The sequence below is a fragment of the Dasypus novemcinctus genome, chromosome 30, assembly GCF_030445035.2.
Source record: "Dasypus novemcinctus isolate mDasNov1 chromosome 30, mDasNov1.1.hap2, whole genome shotgun sequence".
NCBI classification, from domain to species: domain Eukaryota; kingdom Metazoa; phylum Chordata; class Mammalia; order Cingulata; family Dasypodidae; genus Dasypus; species Dasypus novemcinctus.
In genome coordinates this window covers 35999278-36022418 of record NC_080702.1, presented here as the reverse complement: position 1 = coordinate 36022418, position 23141 = coordinate 35999278, and the positions used below count along the sequence as shown (strand labels likewise).

Genomic DNA, 23141 nt, shown 5'->3' with positions numbered 1-23141 from the left:
GACCATTGTTTGGTTTTCCGGAGAATCTGGGTTAAAGGATGTGTATACACAAAATGCCTCACACAGTCTGTCATAGAACTGAGCCAGAATTTCATTGAGAGTTTGTAGGAATTGGGTGGTTTTTGCCACGTTTACTGCTTTTTGGCTCCCAGCTCTGAAACCTTCAACTATGGCGCTATGGAAAGTTTCTAGTCAGTTGAGCCCAGTTGCATTATTGGGATCCCATTGGTGGTCCTTGTCGGGGAACTGGATGTGGGCATTTTGGTCACTGTCCAAGTTTCCCTCAGGTGGGTGCTCTTTGAGGCAGGTTATAGCCCCTTGTGTGACCCACATTCTTTCTTCAAAGTTATGTAAGATCATAATGAGTTGTTTACAATCAGTACAGGCGGGTTTGATGTACTGGAAGAGGTCTTCCCTGGCCTGAGGTTTCTCCAAGTATGGAGGGGTATGGCTTTTCCAGTTAAATAAGTCCATTGTAGTCAAGGGCTGGGACACATATGTATAGTTTCCCCCTTGAATCTGGCCATCTGTGTCATAATAAATTTGACCTTGGTCTTCATGGAGTACGGATGCCCTTCTCCCTGTTCTCCTTGCTTCTGAGGCTCCTCATGATCTAAGTTGTTGTTTCTCAGGGACTCCTTCCTAACTGATGGTCAGCACTGGGCTGCCAGGGGAAATGGCTGTGCAGAAGGCTGTGCTGCATTTTTCAGTGCAGATGGTGACAAAGACAGCTGGAGGGATGGTGTGGGTGGTGCAGTTCCCAGCACAGATGACAACAGGGGAGCACTGCTTAGGGAAATTGGCTCATCCCCTTTCCTTAGGACGGACACTATAGGAGCACTTGCATAGGGTGGCAGGAGGTAATTTTCATTTGGCTGAATGGGTGGGTTGGCACTGGATTTAGGGCTCACTTCCTGTGGACCATTTTCACAGTGCTTGTTTGGCTTAGTCCCTGGGACAGCTCTTCTCGGTTTTTGTATTAGGCATATCCTGACTTCTGTAGTTGTACCCTTCCCTAACCAGGGCTGATTTTGACTTATAACATCTTGCCAGGCATCAACATAGGGGAACTGGCCGTGGTGCCCGGGTTTTCTGGTTACTATGTTGTGGACTTTATGGATGATCTGGGGGTCAAAAAAGATCCAGCCCATGCCAAAAGTTGGTCATTCTAATTCAGAAAGCATTTTAAGCTTTCCTGGCTGGAACTTTATGATATACATCACCATGGAATGCTCAGGGAAAGTTTTTTCGCATACAACCTAATGTCGTCCTACTTTGTGTGTTTTCCATGTTTCCACCCTATGCCAATGCGGCACAACACTCACTCAGCCTTAAGCTTCATACATTTCCAGCCACCTCCCTCACAGGAGCTTATGGCACCTTTTAGCCTTAGCAGGTCAGTATAAACCCCTGACTCAGAAGAGGGTCCCTGTGCAGGGAGACCATCCAAACCACACTTGACCGGATGAGGTCACCACAGAACCATGGATCAGGACTCTGCAATGGCACTGCAGAAGTGTGTTTCTGCATCTCACTTATTTTCCACAATCACACACACACAAACACCCCTTTTCTTTTCTCGGACCTAGAGAAGACCACTTCCTCTCTTTTCCTCAGGAGTACTGGGGTCTCCTCTTGAGAGCTGAGCAGGGTCCCCTCCTATTTTTTTTCAGAATTATGTTTTGCCCCTGGGTGTCTTACATTTCTGGCATGCTGAACTCTTTGCTTCATTCTCAGTGTATCCAGTGTCTCTCGGTTCTCCAGGAGGGCTCTTGTGGAGTCCACAAACTCTTTCTAAACTAAAGGAGAGTCCAGAGGCACCCATGTCAGGGGTTCACCTGGGCTCTCCCAGCCTACTCAGAGAAGTCCTGGAGAGGCAGTCAACTGTTGCTGGCTCTGACCTTCTCAGTGTATCCTGGATGAGCCCCAAGAGATGTTGTAGCAGAGAGAAGTTGGGTGTACATGATATTGAAGGCCAGGAGGAGAAAATTCTGAGAAGAAAGATTTATTACAACTTGCCAAACTTGGAAGATTCTTGTCCTAATAAAAACTGAATAAGAATTTTGGGTCCCTTTATATAGAGGATGTGGGAGTGGGGAGTCAAATGGTGCTTATATAAAAAATGAATTATTGTTAGTTTCATCATGTGTTTTATCTGAGTTTCAAATAGGTTATATATTCCAGGTGAACTTCAATTAACACATATTCTCCACATTCCAGGTAAGCTTTTAACATGACCCCCCACCCCCGCATTCTGGTTAATCTTTAATTAACACTTCCCTGAATATCCAAAGCCTATAAAGTCTATTCTTCTCAGTTGGCTTTCCAGAGAAATAGGCATACTTGGATATAGAATAAGTTTGCATTTATGCACAGGTCTTATTAATATGAGGTTGAGTGTATGAAATGAGGTCCAGGGCTGACTCAAGAACTAGATTAAGTACCAGGAGTAGTGACACCATTTTTATTAAGACTTGGGTTCCATGTGGAGGAAAAGATTCACTAGGCTGGATCAGATCTTGAAGGTCTTTTAATGCTGGCCTAGGTAGTATGTATTTCCTCTGGAATTGATTAAGTCATACCTTCATCTGGTAACCATGTGTGGTTTAAAGCAGAATGATCACAGACCTAGCAGAAAAGGTAAAAGAAAAGAGAAGTGATCAGAATTATTGGAAGTCTTGTTTAAAGGAAAAGTGGTGGTGTTTGGCAGCTACTTCAGGGTTTTATCTCAACTAGAAGGCAAAAACAAACTATATTGAAGCATCATATGTGGGATCCAGCAGGGGAGGGAAAGGAAAAAGAATTAAGTTAAAACAAAATAGGATGCTAAATTGACCCCCATTTCAAGGAAAAAAAGGATTATTTTCAGAAAAGTGACCAAGCCTAGGAATGTGTTACTTCTATCATTTAAGATGAACACCTTCACATTATTATTTTCTTCTACAGTACCTTCATAAGTGTTTCTGGACATTCAATAAATAATGAATTCAACGCTAATATTTTCTGTTTGTTTTATTGTGTTTTACTTTGGCAGTTTGTCAGTAATCTGACCTTTGTGGTTCCTGGAAAAACTAATAAATCCTTCATAGTCTACAAATTCACCCCAACGTATTCATGGGTGGCTTGATTTTTACTCGCTCTATGTATCACATATTGGCTATCTTTTAAAAGGAAAAAAAAAACCTATCATATGTTTTGGAAATTTCTCCTACATTATTTCTTCACATTTCGATTTTCAGTTATTCACTCTGCTTTTTATGTCTCAAACATTTTTCATGCTGGAATTACTCTAGAGAAACTCTGTAAGTCTTATTTTCTTAAAATTTTTCATCTCTTTCACACTATTGTGAGGTCTTGATAATTTCCACATAACTATGTCTCAAATGTCAAACTTCTGATGAGTATGTTCAGCTCAGGTAAAGATTTTGCTCTTCATACTCTAATTTGATAATTTATTTTCACTAGTATATTCATTGCTTTCATGTTCTCTAATTTTTCTTTATCATTTCTATCTCTTTGTGATTTATATATGCATTTTAAAATTTATTTTTAATTGTATTTTTTGAATAAACATACAACACAAAAAATGTTGCCTTTCTACACATGCCTCTTCTGTCACTTTTACGTAACCTGTCATTGATACTAGGGTTGGCGTATACTCAGGAGACTTGAATCTCTGGACTGTCCATGTGCCAGCTGGGCCCTGAGTCTCTGAGTCTGACAACTCCTACCCTCTCGTTCATTGGACTTACACAGGCCAGCTACCAGGGAGTTAAGATGATCAACCATCAAACCAGAGAACTGAGAGTGCCTGCAGCTGCCAGCAGGAGAAATGCATCCAACATCCATGTGGAATCTAAGCCCCTTCTTGATATAGATGTAGAGTGGACATCACCATCCCAGGGCCACAGGATGGAGGGAAAAAAAATGAATTATAGTGGACTTAATGACATTCTACTATGGAAATATTGTGAATAGTAATGGAAGAAATTGTAGCACTGATCTGGAGAAAGAGGCCACAGTAGTTGCTGAGGGCAGGTTGAGGGAAGAAGTGATGTGATATGGGGGCATTTTCAGGACTTGGAGTTGCCATGAATGATGTTGCAGGGACAGATGCTGGACATTACAACATCCTGCTAAAACACACTGCGTAGACTGTGGGAGAGTGTAAACTACAATGTGGACTGTTATCCATGTGGTGCAGTGGTGCTCCAGGGTGTGTATGCCAAGTACAATGACTGTGCCGCTGTGGTTGAGGGGGTTGTTGAAGTCAGAGGATTGGGGTGGGTGGGTAGTGGTATATGGGAACCACTTATATTTTTTAATGTAATATTAAAAAATAAAAATAAATAAAAAAAGGAATGAAGTATATGAGGTTCCCTATAACACAAACCCCACTCTACCCTACTCCTCCCACATCAACAACCTCTTTCATCATTGTGGCACATTCATTGCATTTGGTGATTACATTTCATAGCATTGCTGCACTGTATGGACAATAATTTATATTGTGGTTTACACTCTCTCCCAGTCCAATTAGTGGGCTATGGCAGGATGCATAATATCCAGCACCTGCCCATGCAATATCATTTAGGATAACTATATGCCCTATAAATGTCCCCAATCATATCTCAAAGAAGAAAGAATGTTATGTGTAAAAAGAAACAAATCATATGAATTAAAAGGCATACACATCCATCACATGCTTCCTTGAGGAGCTTACTTATATTTCATTTAAATTCATGTTTAATTCACATTAGTTATATTTTTCCTAAGTGAATTAATCTCCCATTTGTTGACTGTCAAACTAACTTTATTATTAATAATTTTCCTCATGTGCACTGCAATATTAATATGCTATCTTAAGTATTAAAACTTCTCTCTCCATTCAAGATTCACTCCTGTGTGCATCAATGAATTCTCATGAACCTTTAACACAGAGGTAGGATTTTCATAAATATTCAAGTATAGTTTTTAAAATTACAACCTCAGTCCTCTGTGAACTGTTATTTTTTAACAAATCAATTTTATTGTCATGTATTAATAAAACATAAATTCATCTGAGATGTACAATCAATGATATTTGATGTAGTCACATATTTGCGCATCCATTACTTCATTCATTCTTAGTGCATTCTCATTATTCCAATAATAATACAAAATAAAAAACAAAAAGCAAAATCATGACCTCTTGATCTCTCTATGCTTTCCGTCATACACAGCTGCTCTTCTTTTTTATTCTCTCATTATATTTTTATTTATGTTTCCCAAAACTGTCTTACAAACAGAATATACTGTTATATTTTATGTATGTTTATACTTTGTTTTGTATGGTCCCCCAGTGTCTTATTTTTTTCACTTTATTTTCAATGAACTTTTAGGTTAAAGAAAAGTCCGTTTGAAAATATAGGAAATTCTCATTTCTTCCAACCCTTTTCTCTGTCATATTTTCCCCTATTAAGAACATCTTGTAACACTGATATAAAGAGAGTTGTCACCACAGGTTCTGAAGGGAGGGAGAGGGAAGAATAGGTGCAACATTGGTCATTTTGGGGATATTGGAATTGTTCTGCATGAATTTGCAAAGACAGATATAAGCCATTATAAATGACAAAACCCATAAAATTGCATGGTGCAAAGTGTAAGCCATAATGCTGACTATAGCCTGTGGTTTGTAGCAATTCTTCAATATGCGTTCATCAATTGACACAAGTGTTCCACACTAATGAAAGATGTTATTCATAGGGGAAAATATGAATGGGGGTGGTAGAAGAACCATTGATATCCCCTATGTTATTGCTCTAACATTTCTTTACTCTAAAACTTCTTTAAAAATAAAGTTAAAATACTACAAGCTTTTTTAACTGAAAACTGTATTTATACCTGATTCAGAATATTTCAAGACTTTCAACTTCCTCTCAGATTCCAGACTTATCACCTTTCTGAGCAAATGCATTGCTCTACATTCATAAACATTTTCCAAAGTCCCACGTCAAAAGTTGGAGTCTCAATTCCTGACCCCACACTATTCCACATTAGCCTCCTTATCATATCTAGAACCAAGCAACAATTTCTTGAAAACTAGAATGATTGAAATTTCAGTCACAAAGCCAGGAATTAAGAAGGGAAAAATTATATTACAAGGTAGGTCTTCTTTAGTCCATCATGTATTGGAAAAGGGGATATTTTTCCTCAATATCACCAGGGAAGGGCCACCTGGATATGATTGCATTTACATTTTGATAGCTCTTTCTGCCAATTTTGAACCCTTGGACCACAAACTTCCCGTTAATCTTTGGAATAATATTCATCCCTATATATCCTCAAATATTGAAAGGAATTTACCAGCATCTAAGACTGCAAAATAGCCACAGTGGAGCACAGTGACATGTGACCTTCACTCCTACCTGAAAGGGAAAGAATAAGCCTTGTTGTCTGTTTAGGTTGTCTGTTTCTGGGGTTACATGAGCTCTACCAACCATAGCCTAAGGGATCATTAACTATCTCTAGTCAGAGAAGGCAAACTTGAGTGGTGTAGACCATAAATTTATGTGTATTCCCACAACTTAGAACTCCTTACCTTTACTATTGATTCACTTGTAAGTGGATGTGCTTGCCCAATGAGCACATCTTTAAATTCCCTTTAAAGTCAGTTGCCATAAGCCCTCTCCCCTTTTTTTAATACCAGGGTAATAGAAATCTATAGGTGTTGCATGTGCCACAGATGTTCAATGTGGTAGAGTGTGTGAGGTGCTTTCCAGCTACTTTCTCTGTCTTATGTTGAGAAAAGAAAAGAGTTTCCAACATAAGACCATGCTCCCACAAAAATGCAAATATTAGTGGAAATTAATCTGGAGGTGAAGGAATGGATCAGTATAACTTGTTGATGTATGGGTTTAAGATGGTTTATAAGGACTGAGGTGTAAATACATGTGTCAATTTTAGTAATTCAAAATGCACATTTATTTCTACATTGCTCTTAAGGTACTGATTTGTGAGTTTTGATTTTAGCATGACTGTTTCTTATCCGGGCACAGACACATCGACGTGTGGGTGACTGATCAAATGAAAGGCTTGCAGACTTGGGTCTGCCATATAGTATATGTTGCTACACTGGGACCTATGTATTTTAGGATACCCATATCAATGGACTCTGGAGTCCATGATCCCAGGATGCTCTTCCTAAAACTTGACCAGCATAAGTCCTTCCTTCATGACACAGCATTTTTCTGATGGGATGGACACTAGTTCATTGACTACACCTGCTGCACTGACAAAGTTTAGGCAAAAACTTCCTGGAGAGGAGGTGGTCCCTGGAGCCTTATTGATGAAATCATAGCGCCGATGGGTGAAGAGGATAATCCAAACATGTTTTCAACCATTGATTTACACCTGGGCACAGGACCTCAGATGCAGAGCCTAAGGGCAAAATATGTTCAGTTCCCCCTGTTGTCTTTGAGGATATGGAAAAGCTTAGCAAAAAGAGATCATTGGAGAAATTAGACTCCCCTTTCCAGATCATAATAATATCCTGCACAAACACATACATGCACATATATATATATCTATATATCTATATCTATATCTATAGATACATCTGTTTGTGGCTACAGGTTCCATTTCATCTCTGTCTGATAAATACTTTGCACACATGTAAAGCTTTGGCTGTGATTCATGGAGACAGTTCTGCGATGTACCCACTGATTTTTATTTTCCTGCTCCTGCAGCTTCCCCTCTCTGCATGGCGATTAACAGATCCTACCTGCTTCCACAGAATGAAACCCAGTGTATTTAAGGATGGAGACCTGATTATAGGTGGATTTTTCCCCCTTTATACATTTCTAACAAATTTTTGGATCACCCAGCCTACCAAGGAAGTCTATTTACAGCAGTAAGTGCTTTTTCATTCATTTTCTGCATTATTATTAGGTTGAATGCTGCCTAGGCAATTTGCTGATGGTTTGATCAACATTCTCCACATTACCTGCCCTGCCATTCACACCTGCTACCCACATCCCAGGATGTGAGTAATTTATTTTGTTTCTTCCCACTGCTATTTTTTCTTTCAAAGGGGAACGAGAATATTCTATTTTTCTTCCTTTTAGTTTCCATGACTTTCCCTTTTCCAGTGCTGGAATCCAAGTGAGACAGCCCTCTCCAAAAAGCTCCACTTCTCCTTGCCTTTCCTCCTGAGTCTGCTGCCACAAGCAGTGGATCAAGTGATATGTCTTAGAAAACCTATCCTTTGGCATTAGAGCTTGGCTAAAAGGTTTCAGGTAAATATCTGTTCCCCAAACAAGGGTTTGCTAATTATTCTTTCCCCATGAAGATAGTCACTAATATTCTTACCAAGATGACCCAGGTATATGTGTCCCCCACGCATGGTCAGATTTCTTACTGTAGGCATCTGGCTACTGTTTGAAATATCTCTGTATCATCACCTCTCATGCTTCATTCATGCCTCCTCGAACAGCCTGCCTGACCAGGTATAAGAGATGAATCATTTGTGAGATATTTTCAACTCCAGCTTGATTCTGATTCATGGGGGCATTTAAACTACCTCCGTTTTTAGATTTCTGAGACTGCCAGTTCTATATCTGATGGTGGAATTAATGAATTGATGAAGTGAAACTTCAAGGGATCACGTTTCAAAAAAAATTGATAAAAAAAATTCAGGAGATTCCAGCAGATAGTTTCTGCTCATGTGAGAAGAGGGGATTTCACTCAGTAAAATGATGCGTTAATGCTTTTTGAAAGTGCCTGAAGCATATAATTTGCAAGCAGTTCCGCAAAATTTTGACAGGGGATGGAAGGGTTAGAAATTTGGGACCTCTTTCTCGTTCGAAGGAGTTTGCAACTAAATTTTCTGTCTTCACATTTCTGGATATTTGTCTGCCTATCACTTCCATTCTTTAATACTCCTCCAATGCTTCCCTGCTTATTTCCTCTCCATAATTTTCCAAAATATATTTGTCCCATTGTCATCAATGACTGATGCACACACCTCATTCTGAAGGATGCTGCTGGTTGCTGCCTTTTAATGCAGGAGTAGAGCTTGGCTCTTCAGGGACATTTCGACCTGAATTTCCTGGGGTAGAATGCCAGATTTTCTCATCTGTCCCAGCTTGTTTTAAGACCCCTATAAGGCCGAGGGAAAGAGTGGTGTAATGTCTGACAGAAGAGTACTCACTAACTGCTTTTCTTCTTAGATTCTGCTATCCACTTAAACCACCTCAGAGTGTGGCGATTTGCCTTTCAGGGCTTTAGACATTTTTCTATTCACATCTAGGGCTTTTCGCATTTTAAGAATATTGTTAGTGGAATTAACAAGAGCATTTTCATTAAAAATTCATTTCATCATTATGTTGTTGCTAGCTTTAAATATTTTTCCGTAACATATCTTTAAATAAAAAACACCTTGAAATTTCAGTTAAAGTAAAATTTAGGTATATTTTCTTTTATTTTGAGTGCCTTTCTGGCAATGTCTCCGTAATCTACAGGTTGATAAATAGATGTGCTTATTCTACTACTTTGTGTTTCCTTTGAGAACTGGAAAGATTTTGCCTCAAGTATGTAGTAGATTACCTCATTTTATATTCCAAAATTATATACATTCATCACTAATGAAACAGTTCATTTTTCCAAGACCAGCTTGATAATGCGTGAAATAGTCACTTAAACACAGACTGGTTCTCCATTTTCTGTCCTGTCCTGTTGATCTATCCATATCTTCCAATGCCATTCCCATTCTGTTTAAAATATTGTGCCTAATTAAATACTGCAATTACTGGTTTTTCTGTTATATTCTCCCCTTAGTGTTCTCAATTATTTCAATAATTTCCTGAACTTACCATATTTCCAGAAACCTCAAGCTGTATTAACATTAACTTTATAAATGTCTCAATGATTTTTAAAAATAGTTTATAATAACATATATACCACTCAAATATTCCAAATGATTATTGTGCTGCCATCACCAACATCCATTACCCAAATGTGTATATCATCTCTAAGAATATATCCATGCCCACTAAAAAATAATTCCACCTTCTCCTTCACCTCATCCTCTGTGCCCTGGTAACTGGGAATCTACTAATTTGCTAACTTTTTTTTAAACAATCAATTTTATTGATACATATTCATGAAGCATACAATTCATCAAAAGTGTGCAATCAATGATATTTGGTATTATCACATATTTCTGCACTCATTACTTCAATCATTATTAGAAAACTTTCATTAATTCAATAATACTACTACTAAACTTTTATAGAACGTTTGTAGACTATTGACGTAGTTGTAATATTTTGGGGGATGTACGAGGGATTGAGTGTGGGACATCTTACATGGAAAGCAGGTGCTCAACCACTGAATTAGACCCACTTCCCTGTTTCTTATGCATTTACATTCCTCAGTAGAGCTTTGTGGTCTTGTTTACAGGTAACAGACAAATTGATTTATAGGTAAATTTACAGTGCATTTATTGTTAAAATATGTCTTAATAATATCAATTACGAATTATATTAATTTTTACTTGTATTAAAATATATAAATGAAATTGCCCAATATTATATCATTATTAATATTAAGAATTTATTATTAATCTATTGCTACCATATCTGTTTCCCATAAAGCTTAATAAATTATTGATATTATATTTAAACATTGTTAAGAGTTGTACATATTTGATTGGCTACTTCCTTTTCAATTAAAAATACTTTTCACGTTTTCTCTTGCATTTCCCATGTGAACCTCTTGCTTCCAGCAAGATTGTGGTTTGCTCCTTTCTTTCCATTCTTTTTTGCCTGTTATTTTATTGCATTTTGTAATAGGCTAGCAATGCCAGTAAGGTACAAGGCAATCCTGGAATTAACAAAACTCATCCTCCCCTTGATTTTAAAGAAAATGCTTTTTGTTCAGGGATTCTTCAAGCACAGGGCATCCCACAATACATGACGCATATGACATTCTGCATCAGCAAACTTGGCTAATGGTTTTGGCCATTCAGATCCTGAATGGGGATTGTATTAGACTGTGCAGATCAGCCCCTGTGTGGGGGTGATCCTTCCATGCCTGACCTTCAGCCACCTCCAATTTTGATTCACTATCTTTGCATTAAGCAAACTCTAATTTCTCAATTTAAGTCATTTTTGTTTTTGTGTTTAATCATGTTAAGAAAATACTCTTCTCCTAAACAAATATATTCAGTTAGATGCTCAATGTTCTTTAATGCTTCATCTACTTATTTGAGTGTGCACCTTTTTATCATTGCAGAAAAGTGAAGACTGATAAACTATTACCTAATTCGCTAATAGTACTTTTTTACGATTATTTCATATTATTTTCTGCTTGGTGTTTGTCACGGCTATGGTGCTCCTTCTTTTTCTATATTGTGGAAGAGATTCCAGTAGATAATTCATTTTTTTTTTCCATAGGGACTATACCATCCTACTTCCTTGTAAAATGTGTTTATAAGACACATATAAAGAAAAATGAAAACTTGAAAGCCAAAGTGTGTAGCTCTAAAGATACCCTAGATTACAAAAGTTAAAAACCATAATTAACCAGAGGTAAGTATATTTATATCTGGATGAGGATAAATGCATCCTTAGGAATTGAGCGGTAGGTACATTCATATTAAAAAAAAGGTTCAAATCTTCACAAACGAATAGCAATTATTATAAATATATAATATCCTCAAACAAATAAATAATGAAACAAGGTATAAACAAGGCATCATAGTGAGAAATTTCAATATTTCTCTCTAAAATGACAACATATATCTACTAAACATAAATTATGTTTGAAAAATTTGACAAGTTTGATTGATTGAGCACACGTGAAAACCTGTGTCGAACTGTTGAAATGCACAGTAAGCGATAGCTACTAGTGTGTTAATCAAGCCTGTGAAAAAGAATGTTTGTAATGGATGCAGGAGACTTTTGTTCTTCTTGGAAATTCAATGGCCAGGTAAAAATATGAAAGGAATTTCATTTGTCCTGCAAAAGGAGCTATTAATAAAGGAAGTGGAACTGTGCACAAATCAACAATAAAGATGAAAGAGTAAAGGTCATATGAAGGGAGTACAAAGGAAGATCTGGGATTATTTGTTAAAGTTATTAGGATTGTAATATTTTGATTAAGAAATGGTTAAGAGACTTCCTAGACATCATGACACCTTTCCCTTTAGTATACTACAGTGTTTCCAGTCCTGTTAGGTATAGGTACGGATCACCTTGCACTTCATCAGTTTCCTTCTCCCAAATATTCCTGCCTTACATGATTCTTCCTATTCTGTGCTCTGACATTCTTTCCAGTATGTCACCGTTGGAAGAGGGCATGTCCACAACTTGATGGGGTAGAACCTAAGGCTAATTGATTATCGATCTTCTTGTCGACACTTTTCACCCAACAGATGTTATGCCCCTCTGCCTCTCTTATCCAATTCTGCTTATGCTGTGGAACTGAACTTTTGAAGAGATATACCCTTCAGTTGGAATTACTCTAAACTCATGACAATAATCCTGCTATTATATAAACCATTTAATAATGTGTTAATGTGAAAAAATAATTCTTGTTTCCTGATATAAAGAATAAATTAAAAATCCTTTATGAATTTTTTCACTCATTACACTTTCCTTTGTAAACAGTATCATCTTCCTCCAAAGATACAAAATTCAGTCATAGCCTTCAAATATCTTTTAGCTCTTTTAGGATTAGCTGATTTCCAAGGCTTCAGAAGCACTAATCAAGAATGACTCAATTTCTGCTTTCATCCTTAATTTGGTCATTTTATTGACTTTGAATAGAATCATGATTTGAGTCTTCTGTCTAAATATAACTTTGCATTCCATACAGGTTTCAGACCAAGAACTACCAGTATGTTCTGGCCTTGGTTTTTGCTATTGAAGAGATCAACAGGAACCCCCATCTTTTGCCCAACATTACTTTAGGATTTGATCTGTACAATTCACTACACAGTGAACAGAGGACATTGGAGAATCCCATCATTTGGCAATCAGGGCTGGGCAAGGACATTCCTAATTACACCTGTAGGAAAGAGAGCAAGTCTGTAGCAGCCCTTACAGGAACAACATGGGCAGTTTCTGCCCAGATTGGGACACTGCTGGAACTCTACAAAATTCCACAGGTGAGCCTCATTAGATGGGAGGGAAGATAAATTAATGTTTCCTTTGCTAATTTCAGGGACCTTAAAAGAAAAGGTCAAATGAAGAAATTGTGGTTACTCATGTCTCAAAGGTTACAGCCAATACACAGTGACATGATGGGATGTCCACATGTCATTTTTTAGAACATATGTGAAACCAAGTGAGTAGAGCCAAAGGAGTTTCCTAGACCGTTGAGACTGATCAAGTAGTTTCCAATATGCTCTCAGGGATAGGGAGATTATTAGAAAGTAAGAAGAGCAAATATTTCCTTTTTCCTGTTTAAAACATTGTTTAATGAACCAGTGAGTAGGATTTACAACTCTGCTGAGGCTCAGGGCCCAGCTGCAATTTGGTCATTCTTGAGGTTCAGGTCTCCTGGATATACACCAACCCCAGTGCCAACCACAGGTGCAGTAAAAGTGACAGAAGAGGCATGTGTAGAAAGATCACATCTGAGTCCACCTCCATCACACTGAGGAACACAAATTCCAAAATAGGGTCCACTGACAAGGCACTGAACTCCAGAGTCAGCTGCCATGATTGTAGACCTGTGTGTCTCTGTAGCCCTCAGGAGCACCAGTACCTGGAGTTGTATCTACTTACCCAGGTCAGCTAACAGGGAGGTTGAAGTTGGTCAACCACCACAACTAGGAATTGAGAGTGCCTACAATTCAAAGTAGGAGAATCACAATCATCACCCATGTGAGATCTGAGTGCCTCTTGATATAGAAGTGGAGTGGATTTCACCAATCCAGAGTCCACAGGATGGAGAGGTAAAATATGGATTAGAGTGAACTTACTGATATTCTACTACAGAAATATTCTTACTAGTGATGGAAGAAATGTAGCATTGATCTGGAAAAAGTGGGCACTATAGTTGCTGAGGGCAGTGAGAGGGGTAAAGAGATTGGATGTAGGGGCATTTTGGAGACTTGGGGTTGCCCAAAATTATATTGCAGGGACAGATGCTGGACATTAATATCCTGCCATAACCACTGAATGTACTGGGGGGGGGGTGAGTATAAACTACAATGTAGACTCTAATCCACATGGTGCAGCAATACTCCAAAATGTATTCACCAAATGCAGTGAATGTGCTACACTGATGAAAGATGTTGTTGATGTAGGAGTAGTGGTGGATTGGGGTGTTGGGTATGTGGGAATTTCATATTTTTTAAGGTAGCATTGTATGTGATCTATGTATCTTAAAAACAAAAGACAATTTAATAAAAAATAAAATAAATAAAAAATAATACATTGTTTAATTTTCATCAGGGCTGATTTTGTGCTTCTGACCAATCTTCTTTCTCATACCAGCTCTTTCACTCCTACCTTTAGCTTGCTTTTGGCCTCTATGACCCACAACTGAGTGATGATGGCAAGCGGTCATCTCTTTATCAGATGGCCCCCAAGGACACAACTCTGGCCCTTGCAATGGTCTCAGTGATGCTCCATTTCAGCTGGAACTGGGTGGGACTAGTCATCTCAGAAGACAAGAGAGGTGTAAAGTTTCTTTGGGACTTGAGGGCAGAGATGGACAAAAATGGAGTCTGCGCAGCCTTCTTGGAAATGATCCCTGTCACTGAGAGGACATATTCTTCAAAACACTGGCAATATCATTTCCAGATCAGAAAATCATCAGTGAATGTGACTGTCATTTACGGTGACTCCGACTCCCTAATGGGATTGAGCTTTTGGAGATGGAGACTCTTAGTTTTAGGGAAAGTTTGGGTTACAACCTCACAGTGGGATTTTACCACCAGTGAGAGAAACTTTTTACTTGACTCACTCCATGGGGCCCTCATTTTTTCCCACCACACTGCTGATATGCCTGGTTTCAAAACTTTCATCCAGACAGTTAAACCTTCAAAATACCCAGAAGACTTTTATCTCACTAAATTGTGGTACGTCTCTTTTGATTGCTTGGTTTCTGAATCTGACTGCAACACTCTGGAGAATTGTCCTCCCAATGCCTCCTTGGAGTTGTTGCCTTGGTGGCTATTTGACAAGGACATGAATGAAGGAAGTTATAATGTTTATAATGCAGTGTATGCTGTGGCTCAGAGCCTTCATGAAATTCTTCTTCAACAAGTAGAAGTACAGTCAGTGGAAAATGGATTTGAACTGGTGATTTACCCTTGGCAGGTAATACCTCTTCCATTGAACAGCATGTGTATTTCACAATATGTCATAATCATAAATTTCTTGGAATGCAGCATATGCTCAAGTCAAGAAGTTTAGGGCTGTCTCTTGAAAAGTGTCAGAGATGATTTGCTTGTTCACTGTCTAAGAGGTAAATCTAGCCCTATGCAGAAATGGTAATGAACAGGAAGGTGCCAATGGCAGAGAGGGAAGGAGTTATTAGTCAACGGCAATGCTTCTTGTTACTAAGGCCCTCAACATTCTGCTCACTTAAAGTTTTAATATAAAATACCTAGACCTCTTCCATTGAACAATTACATGACAGCAGGGACAAACTAGTTTTTGAATTAGCTTTAGGCACTTTGTTAGATACTGTATATAAATTATATCATTTAATTCTGCAAGCTCTTCAGATATTGATGACCTTGCTTGGGGAGAATTCAGTTAGCAATTGAGAGTGTTTAGATATGATTCTTCTAATAAGGTTTGTCTGTATTCCACACTCACAGATTGTTTTCATCTCGTTGTATTTGGAGTTTTCCCCTAAAACTTAATATTTTATGCCGTGACATTTTAGTCCTCCTTAAGGTTTCTTTTTTTTTTACTTAATTGAATGTTAATAAAATTGCCTTAGGAAGCAGGGATTACAGAGGATCAGGGATGTTCCGACCTTGGTGATCTGTCCTTGATCAGAGGACCCACTTCCTCACAGGTGTGTCTCTTTTAGCTTCACCCATTTCTGAAGAACATCCCATTTAACAATCCTGCTGGTGACCCAGTGTATTTTGATGATGAAGGGAAATTGGAAGCCAGTTATGACATTCTCAACTTTTGGAATTTTCCAGAAGGTTTTGGATTTAAAGTTAAAGTAGGACAATTTGACTCAGCTGTGCCACGAGATCAACAATTGTCTATATCTGAGGAGGTGATAGAATGGGCCACAGGATTTTCAGAGGTGGGTAGGGCCCAATTACCATGCGTAGTATTACAACAAAATATCAAAAATCTTGTCAAGGAGATTGTAATAGGCAAGTTTCTCTAAGGAAACAGAATCAACAGGAGATATCTGTGAATAGTATGAGATTCAATAAAATTCTCTCATGTGACCATGGCGATGGCCAAGTCCAGATTCTGCAGGCAGGCTGAAAACAGGGGCTCCAATGAAGGTACCATGAAGGCCCTTGATCAGTTCCCAGGAGACGCTGCCTGTCCAAACAGGAGCTGGGAAATTCTCTCCAAATCCTGAAATCAATTCCTGTTTTAAGGTAGTCTGATTGTAAAAACCTTATTCATTGTTGACAGAAATCTCCCTGGTTGATTGTACATGTAATCAGCCATTTATGCAGTTTATTACATGATGACTAACGTCCATAAATATGCTTTATAACAATTAACCCAGAGTTTACTTGACCAAACAGTGACCGTGTTAATACATTAACCTAACCAACACAGAGGCTTTATACCCTCCTTCCAGCTAAGTACATGACCGGATTATTAGTTTAACCACTTACCATTTCACTTGATAAATTTTCTCACCTACTATCCAAAGGATGGAAAAAGAAAACATTTATTTAAGATACATATCTAAGTTATTATATTTCATACCATGTTATAAACCTGATATCTTATCAATTAATTTGACTTCGGTATTTGAAATTTAAATTTGTTGGTGCTCCAATATGCCAACAATCTAAATACTGATGAATTAAAGATTCACTGTTAAGAGCATGTTTCTGATTTCTTCCCAGACTCCCAAATCTGTATGCAGTGAGAAGTGTTCTCCTGGATTCAGGAAAACCTTTCAGGAGGGAAAGGCTGCCTGTTGTTTTCTTTGCACTCCCTGCCCAGAGAATGAGATTTCCAATGAGACAGGTAAGTTTATGCCCACAAAAATGTCCCCAAATCTCCTTTATATCCCCAATTCATACAAGGTATTAGAAAGAATCTGGAGGACAACTACAGAAACAAAATTCTTCCTTCCTTTGTATAGTATTTCATTTTTACAATAAAAAATATTTCCCTTTGAAATGACACCAATTCTCTGCCCAGAACTAGCTTAATTGAGTCATTGTTCAGACACATGTAAGGCCAAATAGTCTCTAGGAATCCCTTTTGTTGATACCACAAAATTAATACACCTTTCCTTGCTCTCTTGTAATTTAGTACATGGTGTTCCAAGTACCTGATTTCCATATTGAGTGAAAGCTTGTTTAGATTATATTTATGTAATGTGTTTAGACCTTCCTCAGTTTCTGTGCCTAAAACTGTTCATGACACAGAGCAGCCGCTCAGAATGTTTGGGAATGATTTTAGAAATATTTATTTCTATTGTGTACAAATGAAGATGACCTAACTTACCCTTGATGAGGAGTTTTAGTTTTCCCTCTCCTCAAGTTCCCAGATAATTGGGGAGAAAAACATAGACTTTTTTGGTCCATGCTTAAAGCACACAGTGAATGTTTGAACAGGAACCTGTTGACCCGTACCTGCATTGAGAGGACGGGTCTCATGGGTTCTTCAGAGAGGCAGGAAATTAGTATTATGTAAAATGAGTGAAGGGAGGAATAAAATCTTGGCCAAATTATTTTAAATGAAGAAAAGGAAACCACCACTGCATATAATATTCAGAGATTCAGAGCACCGGAAAAGAGTTTCAATGTGACAGGATCACACAGAATATTGAGGATGGAGTTTGAGATATGATGTAGAATAGTCTTTAATATTATTTTCATAGTATAATTAACATCTTGAAATTATTCATATTCATGATATTAAAATATAGAATCACTTCTATGGTGGTAAATTTCTAAGATTCTTTTGGTGATTAATATGCAATTTAATTCCCTGAAATGGTTACTGTTGTTTCAGTTTTTTGAGACATGTTGTTCTGATGATATAACCTGGCATTTAGTCAACTTGGGAAAATGATTCAAGTACACATTGGTTATAAGCAAGTTTGAGTAAATGCTCCACATGCACATGTAAAAGAATAGTATATCTACAAAGTCAATTCTCATACATTTGGAGATTAAGAAATACACTATTAAATAGCCCACGGTTTAAAGTAAATAGTATGATAGGATTTATGAAATGTTTAAAATTGAAATTGCCACATTTCGTGTCTTATATGATAGGGCTAAAGGTATCTTCAGAGACTAATATTTAATGTTAAATTTTATATGCCTATGTGTGTATTATTAGTATGCATATTTAAATATAAAAAATCTGATGTTTAAGTATCACAAACTAAAATAATAACATTAGAATAAACATAAAGAAAGTGGAAGATTGAAAATAATAACTATAAAAAGAAAATGTAATAAAAGACAAATATGAAAGGATAAAACTCAAAGCTAAATCTAATGAAAGACAAATTGTTAGGTAATGATGAATTGATAGAATAATGAATTAAGAAAATTTGCATAATAAACAGTGAAAAGATTTAAAAGTGGGAAATATGTACAGAAATATTAAATCATAAAAGGATAGTAAAAATAACTTCATGCCAAAATATTTGAAAATTTAAATGAAATTCTCAAATTCCCACAAAAATAAAAGTTACCATAACCATCCCAAGAAAAATGGAAAATCTGAAAATATTCATATCCGTTTGGGTTTTAAACCATAGTTTAAAATGACATATCTACTAAAAAAAATTGGGAGACCAATGACTTCACTGAAAAAGGCAACCAAACTTTCAAGGAAAAAGGATCCTTATCTACTCAAACATTTACAGATACTAGGAAAATCTGGAAAAACTGCACATTTAATTTTACGAGAAGTGCTTAACATTGATACCAAAGTCTGATAACATTGCTGTAAGCAATAAAATAATGGGTCAATTTTGCTCTTGAGCCTAAACTCATATTTGCTGAAAAGAAAAGCTGCTATCCAAATCCAGCTATATAACATAAAGAACTTATTGTGATGAAGTTTATTTTATGCAAAATAAATCAGTACATGAGCACCTTGAAAAGGAGAAACCATCATTTCAAAAAATTCAGGAAAACATTGAATAAAATTGAGCATCCATTCATTATTTAAAAACAAACAACAAAACCATTGCTTACCAAATTGGAAATAGAAGGGAACAACCAAAGTTGGATAAAATGTGTAAAATAGTTCTAGCCAGTGAGAAATCATTCCTAGCATATATATGCTTTTACTAAATCACAAGAGAGACAGAAAATACATCATTAAAAAGGGCATGGCTTGAGCACAAGCTCTTTCCTCAAAAAAAGCTTGAAATGTGCAAAGCACATATGAGCTAGTGTACAGATTAACTACTCTCCAAGAAATTCCAAACAAAAGTTATAGTGAAAAAGCTCAAAGCATCACCCATAATAGCAAAAATTAAACAACTTCCATGTCAAGGGTCTAAGGGAACATGGTACAAGGAAATGAATGTTGATTGCTAAAATTTAAACTGGTGTAAGTAGTTGGAAAAGTGGATGGCATTATTTAGAAAGATGAATATTTATATAGCATATGACCCAGTAATGGAGCATCATATTTGTACTGGATGTCTAAAGATGCTCAGAGCAGCACTATCGATAGTAATCAAAACGCATAAACATTTAATCATCTATCACCAGTAAAATGTGTAAATAAAATATGATGTATTAATATAATTGAAATCTATCCAGCAGTATAAGTGAATAGTTTTTACTACTTCACACCCAAAAAAGATAACTGTATTTTAAAAATATAAAATAACAATTGTTGGAGAGGAATCATAGAAATTGGAATTCTAACGCCTGTTTGTGGGAATGTAATTTAGTTCAGCCACTGTGGGAAGCATTATAGGACTTCCTTAAAAATTGAAGTATAGAATCACCACATGACCTGGCAATCCACTTCTAGGTTTATATTAAATGTGAAAAGAGGTTCTCAGAATGGTAATTGTGTACAATATTTATAGAAGCATTATTCATAATACAAACGTGGAAATAATGCAAGTGTCCATCAAGAGCTAAATTGATAAAATATGGGACATACACACCACAGTACATTATTTGGCAACAAGTAAAAAATGAATTTCTGAGATATGAGGCTAATTAAAAGAAACTTGTAAATATTACACTATTGAAATATGAAAGTTAAAGAAAGAAAAAATATTGTACAATATCTTATAAGAGAGGTCTAGAAGTACCAAATCTGCAGAGTCAGGAAGTTGAGTAGACGTTACTAGCAGATGGGTGCAGAGTGAAGAGAATGAAGGTTTAGCAGACTAGAAGTGTTAGTAAAAAGAAAACATATCTGCATACTGTAACATAGAAGAATATCATATAAATAATATTGAGTAAAATGACCCAAGCAGAAGTAATCTATGTTAGAAATCAGCAAGGTAGCATCTTCGAAGATGTGGGAGATGTAATTATTTGAAGAAGTTAGGAAAGGAGCTTCAGATGGGCAGCTTAGTTCCAGTTTTTGGCTTTTATATTGTTACCCATGTGTTTCCTTCTTCATAATTCATAAATCATGCAATTATAATATGTGCTCTTTATGAGTATATGTTACCCACCAGTGAATATATTTCTAGAAGAAATATATCTCTAAGAAGAAATCGAAACTCAACACTAAATGAAAAGAGCAACTCCTATCCAATTGAAGGTCTGAATGTTGAAAGAAGGTCAGAGTTCTAAGAGAAAGTTTGAGGGAAGAAAAATAAACAGATTATAACACACACTTTTGTGAATTCAATGCAAGTTGACAAAAAAGAATAAAAGTATCCAATGTGTTTCTTTCAGGGACTTATAAAAAAGTTAAAATTACTGAACATGATCTGATGACATGTTGCTTTTCTCACCAGATATGGATGAGTGTGTGAAGTGTGCAGATCATCAATATGCAAACAGTGAGAGAAATCACTGCCTCCAAAAAGTTGTGACCTTCCTGGCTTATGGAGACCTTTTGGGTATGGCTCTGGTCTGCACAGCTCTTTGCTTCTCTTTTCTCACTGCGGTTATTCTTGGGGTCTTTGTGAAATACCGAGAAACTCCCATAGTCAAGGCCAATAACAGGATCCTCAGCTACATCCTTCTCATCTCCCTCAAGCTCTGCTTCCTCTGCTCCTTACTCTTCATTGGTCGCCCAAACACAGCCATCTGCATCCTCCAACAAATCACGTTTGGAATTGTGTTTACTGTGGCTGTGTCCACTGTTTTGACCAAAACAATCACAGTGGTTCTGGCATTCAAGGTCACTGCTCCAGGGAGAAGGATAAGGCAGTGGCTGATTTCAGGGGCACCTAACTTTGTTATTCCCTTTTGCTCCCTGATCCAGATGACACTCTGTGGCATCTGGCTGGGAACCTCTCCTCCATTTGTTGATAAAGATGCACACTCTGAGCCTGGTTATATCATCATCGAATGCAATAAGGGCTCAGCCTCTGCCTTCTACTGTGTCCTAGGATACCTGGGCTGCCTGGCTTTTGTGAGCTTCATTGTAGCTTTCCTGGCCAGGAACCTTCCTGACACCTTTAATGAAGCCAAGTTCTTGACCTTCAGCATGTTGGTGTTCTGCAGTGTTTGGGTCACTTTCCTCCCTGTCTACCACAGCACCAAGGGCAAGGTCATGGCAGCTGTGGAGATCTTCTCCATCTTGGCTTCCAGTGCTGGATTACTAGGCTGCATCTTTGCTCCAAAGTGCTATATTATTTTCTTAAGGCCAGATAGGAACACTCACCATGGGTTATGGAATAAAACACATTCTGGGGGCAATAAGTCTTCTTAAGTTTTATCTCATTTGGTTACTAAAACAAATAGGGAGACTGATGAAAATCTACTCCATGCTTGCATTCAGGTATTAGATATAAATATAATGTAATTTACCATCAATTAACATATGAATTTCCTACATTCTCTCAAAGTGTTCAGGAACACATCTTTCAGCCATCTAAATTTTTAACTTTAAATTACATTTTTGTTTCCTCGTATCAAATACACTGATGAATATGGGTACTCTGCATTCATTGTGTATATAATTACCAAATTTACAGATATTCTCCCACTTTGTTTTGCACTTCTGTTTTCCTAATTTCCCTTATAAACACTATCAACATTTCCTTTCTTTCATCTCTTTATGGTAGTCTTAGTGATCCAATACCATTTATGGACTATTCCTTATTATCTCCCAGATTTCCATGACCAGATTTTAAGAATAATAAATTCTTACGTATAAACAACTCATTTTTCTGAACTCCCTAATGTATTTATTTGACTTTTCCCCTCTTGAACAAAAACCACAACTATTTACTATGCTCAATATGATTACAACATTTATTTTATACTTGATAATACATTTCCTTGCTAATTTCAGCACCTTTATACTTGATAATACATTTCCTTGCTAATTTCAGCACCTTTTCTGGATTTGTTGGAGAGAATAACCTGAATGTGTCTAAGTCACTCAAAAGCCTGTCTGGCAGAAATGCTAATTGTAGAGAAGATGATCTAAAAGAGACGAGATTTGTGTTCTCCTTTCTAGCTTCTGTAAATCCCAGTTCTGATCATACAGCGAATGCTGGAAGATTTATGTGCTGAGCATTAGCTTCAGAAATGCAGTGTGTTGGATGTTTTACTCTGATTTCAAGAAATAATCATGGAATATTATTCCATTTTATTACTTGTAAAACTTATGTTGTACTATGTTCAATTTGCAATTCAGAATCTTACTTAAATTAGGGGTCCTAATTAAGAACGTATTTTAGAGTTGATTTCTAAGAATATCTGACCTTTTTTTTCTGAGAAAATAACATATTCTTCTTTTCCAATTATTGAAAATTGAATTACTTACTAGTATCAAGTAACTCAGAATCAAATTTGATTC

The 23141-nt window shown here is 37.0% G+C and overlaps 1 protein-coding gene across 1 annotated transcript; it reads left to right on the top strand.

Annotated features, from left to right (window-relative positions):
- The first annotated feature begins 12874 nt into the window (after positions 1-12874).
- Positions 12875-22046, top strand: LOC101437325 (vomeronasal type-2 receptor 116-like). Its single transcript, XM_058290357.2, has 5 exons — positions 12875-13150; positions 14508-15314; positions 16039-16266; positions 17060-17183; positions 21124-22046. The coding sequence occupies exons 2-5, from the start codon at positions 14571-14573 to the stop codon at positions 22044-22046; spliced, it is 2019 nt and encodes a 672-aa protein (XP_058146340.2). The 5' UTR covers positions 12875-13150; positions 14508-14570.
- Positions 22047-23141: the final 1095 nt, after the last annotated feature.